At 40.6% G+C, this 10,076-nt stretch overlaps 1 protein-coding gene across 4 annotated transcripts in view; it reads left to right on the top strand.

The window, feature by feature from the left end:
- Positions 1 to 358: 358 nt before the first annotated feature.
- The window catches only part of LOC109960038 (molybdenum cofactor sulfurase-like), a 45,439-nt gene continuing 35,721 nt past the window's right edge, over positions 359 to 10,076 (top strand). For 2 of the 4 annotated variants that reach the window (XM_020599869.1, XM_020599878.1), the window contains exons 1-15: positions 359 to 770; positions 857 to 946; positions 1,028 to 1,094; positions 1,204 to 1,848; positions 1,959 to 2,035; positions 2,184 to 2,383; positions 2,493 to 2,609; positions 2,690 to 3,079; positions 3,167 to 3,329; positions 3,457 to 3,544; positions 3,930 to 4,054; positions 6,271 to 6,367; positions 6,516 to 6,657; positions 6,736 to 6,840; positions 6,958 to 7,063. In XM_020599869.1, coding sequence (XP_020455525.1) covers positions 659 to 770; positions 857 to 946; positions 1,028 to 1,094; positions 1,204 to 1,848; positions 1,959 to 2,035; positions 2,184 to 2,383; positions 2,493 to 2,609; positions 2,690 to 3,079; positions 3,167 to 3,329; positions 3,457 to 3,544; positions 3,930 to 4,054; positions 6,271 to 6,367; positions 6,516 to 6,657; positions 6,736 to 6,840; positions 6,958 to 7,062 — 2,523 coding nt within the window. In that variant the 5' untranslated portion in view covers positions 359 to 658 and the 3' untranslated portion in view covers position 7,063. Of the gene's footprint in view, positions 771 to 856; positions 947 to 1,027; positions 1,095 to 1,203; positions 1,849 to 1,958; positions 2,036 to 2,183; positions 2,384 to 2,492; positions 2,610 to 2,689; positions 3,080 to 3,166; positions 3,330 to 3,456; positions 3,545 to 3,929; positions 4,055 to 6,270; positions 6,368 to 6,515; positions 6,658 to 6,735; positions 6,841 to 6,957; positions 7,356 to 10,076 lie in introns of those variants that run through there. The other 2 variants (XM_020599887.1, XR_002274937.1) reach the window with 2 other exon arrangements.

Raw genomic sequence — 10,076 nt, 5'->3', positions numbered from 1 at the left:
ATGAATATATGCACATGGTTCTTCCATCAAAACCTGGGCTTAACTTTAGTGTCTATCAGACATCAGTAGATGTCAAGTTACACTGCATTTCAAAAGAATTTCTATTTTGCTTTATGATTGAAGGAAATAAATATGTCTTATGAGAACTGAAAGATGAAGGCATTGCAGTAAATTGAGAGAATCTGGCAAGCTTTAGTTTTCTTTTTTTTTTACGAGATCTCCCTTTAGGTTAAGTTTAGGTCAGTAAAAGTCAAAGTGTATAGTGTTGCAATGATTAGCTGCAGTTAGTCAAAGCAGGGCAGAGTTCAATTTTGGGGGTGGAGTTTAAAAAAAAAAAACTACTTGCGTGTCACGTGATTACACAGCAAACTGCCGTAAGGTGTTGCTTCTTTGCAGCTTAAAGAGAAAGACTGGCGCTAGCAGGCCACAGTGCAGCTTCAAGGTCTGTCTATGTAGGTTTAACCACCCTGTAAAAGGCCTCGATTCCACGCACGGTCCATGTTATGCACGAGGACTAGACCGTGACCTGGACTCTGACGTCATACGCCACCGGACTTAGACCCTGAAAAAGTGTTGTCAATGAGTTATAAACGGGAGTTACGTATCAGTGTTTATACCACTTGTGTTAACAGCAGCTCTGTTCAGCGGAAAGCGATCGATGGATTTCCAAAAACTTTGCACTTTTGAAAGTTTTCAGCAGGTCTGGAGCCACTACGGTTATGGGGGAAACTTGAAGGACGTGATCGAGCAAGAGTTCTCGCGGATTAAAGGTAATGATTGTGTTCAGTCTTGAGCAGTGGTGACAGGAAAGTGGGCGTTGGCTGATTTCCTATTCCTATGGCTGCTCTCTAAACAGAAATAACGTATCTGGATCACGCAGCAGCTACTCTGTACCCAGAGTCTCTGGTCAGGGACTACTGCCAGGACATTTCAAGGAATCTGTATGGTAAGAGATTCATATGTATGTGTTTATTTATTTAGCAATTAAAAAAACAAAACAAAAAACTATTGTTATTTCTCCCATTAGGAAACCCTCACAGCCACAGCCCCTGCAGCAGACTGACACATGACACTGTGGAGAGGGTTAGATACAGGTAAAGTGTGTTCATGCCCTCAGAAGCCATTATAATGAACCTCTTGTGACGCCTAAGATGCCACTTTGCTTCTTCGAATGAGTTAAAAAACAGTACATTTTCTTAACAGGATATTGCAGCATTTTAATGTCACCCCTGAGGAATACTCTGTGATTTTCACTTCTGGCTGTACAGCCGCTCTTAAATTAGTGGCTGAGAGCTTTCCCTGGAGGCCACAGACTGAGAGTGAAGTGGGGAGTCTCTACTGCTACCTCACTGACAGCCATACCTCTGTAGTTGGCATAAGAGGACTGGCTTCTGGCTGGGGGGTCGTCGCCCTGTCTGTCTCCCCTCAGGAAGTGGAAAACAAGGCAAAGGATGAGGCTCAAGGTGAAGGTGATATTTACCAGACACCGCACCTCTTCTGCTACCCAGCACAGAGCAACTTCTCAGGGAGGAAGTATCCTCTTAGCTATGTGAAAGGCATCCAGGCAAGACGCCTTTACCCAGCATGTGAACACCAAGGCCGCTGGTTTGTGCTGCTTGATGCAGCCTCTCATGTCAGCTGCTCCCATCTAAACCTACAGGACTGCCCTGCTGATTTCATTCCCATCTCCTTCTACAAGATGTTTGGCTTCCCCACAGGGCTGGGGGCTCTTCTTATCCATAACGGTGCAGCAGGTATGCTAAAAAAGACTTATTTTGGAGGGGGCACAGCAGCAGCTTACCTTTCTGGAGAAGATTATTATGTGCAGGCAGAAAATATATCTGACAGGTAAATTACTGTACAAGCCTGCCAAATCCAAATCTTTCAGAGCTCTCTGTTGTTATATAGCTCCTGCATCCTTATTCTAAAATGCAGTGTTTTCTTTCTCCCTCATACAGATTTGAAGATGGGACTATCTCTTTCTTAGACATAATTGCTCTACATCACAGTTTTGAAGCTCTTTACAGGATCACAGGTACTATAACAGCACACTGATTCATAGAAAAATATTTTTTTAAAAGCCCTCATTTAATAGTACTGTCATACTGCTAATACCACATAATGATAATCAGCTTCAGGTTAACATGAACACTATCTCCACTATTATCCCTTTTTGTCTTCAGGGGGCATGCACAACATTGAACAGCATACATTTGGGTTAGCGCACTACACTTATATGCTGCTGTCAAGTCTTTGCCATGGCAACGGGCGACCGGTGGCTCAGATATACACCGAAGGCCAATTTGAGAGTCCAAGCACACAGGGCGCAATCCTCAACTTCAACCTTGTTGATTCTCATGGGCAGATAATTGGGTATTCTCAGGTGCATTTAATAAAAAGGATTGATTTCTGTTTTATAACAGTTTAATTTCTGCATGCTTAAGCGTAGGCAGCACTGGTGAATGTTATAACATTTCTCCTATTGGCGTCAGGTGGACAGAATGGCCAGTTTGTACAATATTCACATACGTACAGGCTGCTTCTGCAATACGGGGGCCTGTCAGTCCTTCCTTGGGATCACCAATCAGCAGATGAAGAGAAACCTGCAGGTCAGAAATCAAGGAATAGAAAAAATGTCAAAGACTGTTAACGTCATGTGTAAGTAGAATATAACATTTTTCTCCTCAAGGCCGGTCATGTGTGTGGAGACAGCATCGACCTGGTGGATGGTCAGCCAACTGGATCTGTTCGCATATCCTTTGGCTACATGTCAACATTTGAAGACTGTCAAAAATTCCTGAACTTTGTTGCTGAGTGCTTCGTAGAGAAACCGGTCACAGTGGATCAAGTGAGACTAGAGAAACTAAAAACAGCCACAGCAGGAGCCCAGAGCACAAATGAAGATCCACAAATCAGAATCACTAGTGAAGAAATACATAAAGTAGATGAGAAGAAGAAGAAGCAGCCTACAGAAGCATCCTTGAGGGGCTGTGGACACAGAGACTCACACAGCCATGGGGAGGCTTATACTCTTACCAACATATACATATATCCAATCAAATCATGTGGAGCATATGAGGTTTGAGCACAATCTTTCTGTCACTTACTGTGTCTGTCACCTCAAATTTTCTCCCTCTGTTTTCACATGAGACTGTTCTTCATTCAGGTACACGATTGGCCATTGGGGCCACTGGGTTTACTGTATGACAGAGGCTGGATGGTGGTGAATGGAAACGGCGTGTGCCTGAGTCAGAAGAGAGAGACGCGTTTATGCCTTATTCGCCCACAAGTCCACCTGGCCTCAAACAAATTGCTCCTGCAGGCATCAGGTCAGACAGTCTGTCAGTGGTTCTCTGGAACGAAATACTCTGCTTGACAAAAGAAATTTCCATCAGTTGGGTTTTCTGTGAGAAACTGTCTTGGCTAGAGGAGGTATATTTTCCTATTGCCCTGCAGGGATGGATACCATTTCGGTTCCTTTGGAAAACAACGATCAAATGCACACAAGCTATCGGGTGTGTCAGACTAAAGTTTGTGGTGACAGGTGAGCCGGCAATGTTAAAACATCTGAAAGCAGCAGCTTCAAGAAATATTGTGACATATTGTTTGCTCCAAATTTTTCTCTCATACCAAGGCATTCTATGACTGTTGTTCCTGACACTACCTTTGTAGAGTGAATGGCATTATGAGGCCTTTCTCTCAGTTTCATATGAAATTCTTTATGTTTACCATTTTTCATGGGAAAGCAAACAATGGGCAAGAGGCGAGATTAATCTCCTCTTACAGATAGCCGGATGATGAGTCACAAGTTTGAAAAAACTATTCATCCAGTGATTTTTGGATTAGATGTCACACCAAATAGTAAGAAGCATCAGACTTTGTAGATTTCCCCTGGGATTTCCTGAATGTAATCCTCCTGCTGCCCCCAGGGTGGAGATTCTCGACTGTGGGGATGAAGCCGCCTCATGGCTTTCAGACTTCCTTGGGCAGCCATGCCGCCTGATAAGACAAAGTCCTGATTTCACCCGAAACATGAAGAAGAGGCCTAACAGAGGTATCTGTGTCAGCTAGTAACCTGCTCTGCTATGCTCTTCTTTCTTTACACCGGACTTAAGGATGTTTCCACAGTGTCATAGTAACTTATATATGGACATTTTCACTGTTTATACAAAAAGCGGCTTGCTTGAAAACAAGGGTTGATTAAGAAGGAGAATGGTGACATATCCATTGACTCTATAAGGACCATTTTTTACAGTAATGGCAGATCATGGGAATGTTGAATATTTCCAAACATTAGCAGCAGTGCCACTGACATGACTGCTGTAAATCAATTGCATTAATTATGCTTGTGACATTTGAAGTTAGTGATTTGTGAAAACACATTTCACAACGTATGTACAACAACAGAACACTGAATTATTTTGTAAGGCTGTACAAATCATAAAAAAATACTAATTTGCTGATAAATCCCACTGTTCTCTACAAAAAACAATGGCTCTTAATCGACTGTTTGGAACTATTTGTAGTTACACCAGTCATGTGACCTGCTGCCATTTTTGACCCCTCAGTGTTGTAACTCTTCTGTCTTAAGGGCTCTGCTTGAAATCAGTGAAGAGATTATATAGTATGTGACACACAAACCCTTGCATTACATACTTTAGCTCTTTATTAACCAAATGCCACCTTTGATAGACAACTCTGGCATGATATATTGTATACTGCAGTGAGAAACAGCAACCTGTAGCCATGATAATGATAAATCGGGATATACATTAGCCTCACATTAGCTTCACAGGTACAGTGACAAGAGCTGTGTGTCCAAAAACACCATCACATGCCTGCTTAATTATTTTTCACTGCAGAATTAAAATGTGACTCTAAATCCAATAATGGTCCTCTGCCAGCTTTCACCAATTCCCAAAATGAAACAGTAAACTCATAGCAAACATAGAGCCTTAGCAGTATTCATTAAACACTCTTTATTGGACAGTAACAGTGTGCACTTATCTTGACTTAAAATTTAAAACCATCTGTGACCTTGAATTAATTTTTGCTGTAAGTTGGGATTTAGGAAATTCATCTTTTTCTTTTTATGTAAGTTAACGCTGTGAAAGAACATTGTTTGGTCTGTGATAATACTGTATGTGTTTATTATGAAGATAGTGTGGACAATATAATGGTAAATATAATGGTAAATACCAATGATTCCCAGCTAAGGCTACCCATAGACCCAGTAGGTAGAAAGATTATGAGTAACTCAACTAATTTAAAATGTCTCAACTATGATTTGATTACAAATCAAACACTTAGTTTGAACACAAACATTTGAGCACCACCTGTTGCAATTAAGAGTGCATGAAAGCTATTAGCAAGCAAGCAGAGAAGATAAAAGCCTTTGCTCTTCCTAATGGCAAATTGTTGAAGTAGTTGTCTAAACATAATAGCTAATAGATTTGATGAAAGGTAATGGATAAAACAGATAGCAAGTCATGGCTAAATGGATGAAATAGCTTAAAGCTAAATTATAGATGCTGTTACTGAGTGCTTCATAGAGAAACTGGTCACAGTGACCCAAGTGACAAATCTGCAACAGTAGCACCCAGTGCTCAAAAGAAGATCCTCCCAGTCAAGTACCCCTTTCATTTCCTTTTATTTCTATAACTATATTAGGCTTCTGCTGGTTAATGCTGCATCAGTGAGCATCACTGTTTTATAACATTATTGAAATCACTTTTTTTGCATCAATCTGATGGTTTATGGGGTTTTTCAGCCAACTCCCCTCTGGCAGTTTTACCTGTAAAGAGTATCTCAACAGAATTTCTAGAATACAGTATATAATAGTAATTGACAAAACAATCTCATCACAAGGTTTGTGTAGTAGCTCTTCTGGAGCTTTTGATTGTATTACACAGTCTTTCTCAGCAGATGGAGTTTGCCCTGTTGTCAGTGAGATAGATATAGATGTTCACATTTATGTTTTCTGAGGATTTCAAGGACTTCTCACCAGTGGAAAAGCTGTGATTGATACTGCAGCATATAATTACATACACAGTGATAGAAGATTTTGTCCTTATCATCCGCCCCTAATTCGTTTATGTTGAATTGTGAGTGCACAGTTTGATCAATATTGACAAATGTATTGTTTCCAGCAACTCTATCATAGTAGAACCTCAGGCTCTTTGAGGTTGCGTGTTGTTCAAGCCAGACATCACAATTTTTTTCTCAAATCGAATAAATCACGGAGGGTAACATAAGGTCTTTTCCTTCTAGCTGCAACCTCCACATCGCTCTCCCTGGTGAATGAAGCTCAGTATCTCATGATCAACCATGCCAGTGTGGAGCTCATTCAGAAATTAATGAGCAGCAGGTTTGAACACATTATGTGTTATTCAAAATATGAGATGCTCCAGTGAAAAAAACATCAGGATGTGTCAACACCCATATATTTACATTACAGTGGATCATTTGCGTAGCCTGGCAAAATAACATGCAATTTCCACTTTCCCCTTTCTCAGCCAGAATTACTCTGAGGGCGATCAGCTCCTTGACACACAGAAAGTCATTAGCCGCTTCCGAGCCAATTTAGTCATCGCTGGAGGAGAACCATTTGAGGAGAATAACTGGTCACACTTGATAATTGGCAACACTCAATTCATGGTGAGCTGACACTGAAATGAACAATGACATCTTCAAAAACATTAAAAGTGGGTTTCTCAAAAATGAATGTGCTCCAAGGTCCAAGGTCACTGTGAAAGGTGCCAGATGGTTGGAGTGGACCAGGACACTGGGACAAAAACAAAAGAGCCGCTAATGTCCCTGTCCGCCTATTGCACTGGAAAGGTCAGTCAAAAACATCTCCTGCTCCTTTAAGTAGATGTTACATGTGGGTGGCAGTTGTAGGTGGATGAACTACATGTAGAAATAAATCACTCTGCCTGTTATTTTGTGGCTTTTTAGGTGACTTTTGGCGTGTACCTGACACATCAGCTTCCAGATGAATCCACTACAGCCACCTTTCTCTCTGTTGGCTCCCTCGTACAGCCAGAGCCACAGAGTTCTTGAGGTCCAGCTTCCTCTTTTATTTATTTTGCTGACATTTTGGGTCCTTAGCGGTCATTTCAGCACTGCAGGCCATAAAGATCACTTGTCAGACACTGGGGGAGTTTTTTTTTTTAAAGTTCTCTTTATTGTACTTTTTTCAACAGTAACAGAGAGTGAGGTGTACCATTAAATACAATAACATGCAGTAGAGAGGTGTACCAACGAACTCTTATATAGTCATGTTACGATGTATCAATATGTACAATACAAAATGGCAATATAAATGCACATCCTCAAAAACAAGAAAAAAGAAAAATAAAGGGCCATAAAGATCACTTGTCAGACACTGGGGGAGTTTTTTTTTTTAAAGTTCTCTTTATTGTACTTTTTTCAACAGTAACAGAGAGTGAGGTGTACCATTAAATACAATAACATGCAGTAGAGAGGTGTACCAACGAACTCTTATATAGTCATGTTACGATGTATCAATATGTACAATACAAAATGGCAATATAAATGCACATCCTCAAAAACAAGAAAAAAGAAAAATAAAGGGGGGGGGGACGCACATTACCTGCCTTAGTCACCTTCCAGCTTTAAAGTAATCCATGAATGGCTTCCAAGTCTCATCGAACTGTTCTTCCTGATTTTGTAAAGATAGTCTGATCTTTTCCAGATCCAAATATTTTAGAATTTCATGTTTGAGTTGCAAATGTGAGGGAACCATCTTCTGTTTCCAATTCAAAAGAATCAATCTATGAGCCATAAGACAGACAAAAGAAATCACATATTTCTCTGTTCTGCGTTGTATTTTCTGTGTATCTACAACTCCTAGCACAGCCACCAACGGCTCCAACTGGATTGGTTTGCGTAATACTTCAGACAAAGTATGGCTTAAAGTATTCCAATAATTAGTCAACTTGGGGCAAGTCCAGAACATGTGACCTAATGATGTTGGCGTTAGCCCACAGCGATCACAAGATGGGTCTATTGTTGGATAAATCCGGTGGAGTCTTTGTTTGGACCAGTGAAGTCTATGCAGAATTTTGAATTGTATAAGGCCATGCCTTGCACAGGTTGATATTTTATGAGTTTGTCCCAGGGCTGATTGCCATTGCTCTTCTGATATCTCCATATTAAGGTCATCTTGCCAGGCCATCCTCAAGCGTGTAGTAGAAACAGTTTCAAAACATTCCGAGAGTTTTGCATAAACTTTGGCAATGGCCCTTTTGCTTTGAGGACTGTACGAAAGGATAGTTTCCATTACTGACTCATCTGGTGAACTGGGATATAATGAATTACTACTTTTCACGAATGTTCGGACCTGGAGATACTTGAAGAAATGTGAATTAGGCATGTCAAATTTGTCTTGTAATTGGGCAAAACTTGGAAACGTCTTGTCCATGAATAGGTCCATAAATGTGTGAATACCTCTGTCCACCCAATTGTCAAACATTGAGTTGTTGAACGATGGTGCAAAACAATGATTATGAGTGAGAGGGCTCAACAATGATCCAGCCTGCCAGCCATAAGTCTTTCGAATCTGAGACCAAATCTTTAAAGTATGTATGACTACAGGATTTTGTAGATGCATTGAAACAGGAATACAAATTTCGGAAGGATATTCATTTTAACTATGTTAATGCGTCCAGCCAATGAGAACATTACATGGCGCCAACTCTGTAGGTCTTGTGTTATCCGCTGCAGTAAGTTTATGAAGTTCTCTTTAAAAAGTTTGTCAAACCCTTCTGTGACATTGACACCTAGGTATTTAAATTGGTTCACTTTTTTGAAAGGTAAACGTTCAATTAACTCCTGATTACCCGTAATATTAAGCGGGAATAACACAATCTTTCCTAAATTAAGTTTGTACCCTGATATTTGTCCAAATTTCTCTATGTTAGATAATATCGCAGGAAGCGACTTGAGAGGATCTGATATGTATAACAGCAGGTCATCCGCGTACAGTGAGACCTTGTGTTCCCCTCCTCCCCTAAATATCCCATTATACCCTGGATATTGTCATATAGAGATGGCCAGTGGTTCAATCGCAATAGCAAAGAGGAGGGGAGACAAAGGGCACCCCTGTCTTGCCGACCTCGTCAACTTAAAATAATCCGATCTAAACCCGTTTGTCCGCACCGAAGCCTCTGGTGACACATAAAGAAGCCTAATCCACGATATAAAGGTGGGGCCAAAACCGTACTTTGATAAGGTAAAGAATAAGTAGTCCCACTCTACCCTATCAAAAGCCTTTTCGGCATCTAATGATATCACTATTTCATCACATAACTTCGGACTGGGAGAATAAATGACATTAAATAATCTACGAATGTTGTGCGTCATTTGTCTATTCTTAATAAAGCCAGTTTGATCCTCATGAATTATAGATGGAAGCACGTTTTCCAAGCGTGTAGACAACACTTTAGCTAGAATTTTTGCATCAACATTCAGGAGACTTATTGGTCTGTATGAAGCTGGTTCAAGTTTATCCTTGCCTTCTTTATGTAGCAGTGAGATAGAAGCCTGATAGAACGTAGCTGGGAGGGTGCCCAATTGTAACGATTCATTAAAGACTTCTAACAGAAGAGGGGCAATCTCAGAGACGTATGTTTTATAAAACTCCGATGTATACCCATCGGGGCCCGGAGCCTTTGAGCTTTGCAAACTATGAATTGCTTGCGATACTTCTTGCAAAGTGATAGGTGTTTCTAGAGAAACTTTATATTCTTCATTAATGGTGGGAATGTCCAATCCTTCGAAATAGCCCTCCAACAAGTCCCGCTGGCCGAGCGATTCGGAAGTATACAAGTTGATATAAAACTGTTTAAATTCCTGGTTGATTTTAGATTGATCCCTTGTTATGGTTCCTAACTTTGTGCGTATTTCGGCAATTTGGCTGGACGCTTCTTTTACTCGTAGCTGGTGAGCTAGATATTTGCCGATTTTATCCCCTTGTTCATAATATCTATATCTTGATAAATTAATAAGCTTCACTGTTTCTGTTGTGGAGAGAAGATTAAATTCAGTTTGCA

This window comes from Monopterus albus, unplaced genomic scaffold, assembly GCF_001952655.1.
Source record: "Monopterus albus unplaced genomic scaffold, M_albus_1.0 scaffold3.1, whole genome shotgun sequence".
In the NCBI taxonomy this organism is placed as follows: domain Eukaryota; kingdom Metazoa; phylum Chordata; class Actinopteri; order Synbranchiformes; family Synbranchidae; genus Monopterus; species Monopterus albus.
This window is presented reverse-complemented; position numbering and strand designations above follow the sequence as displayed.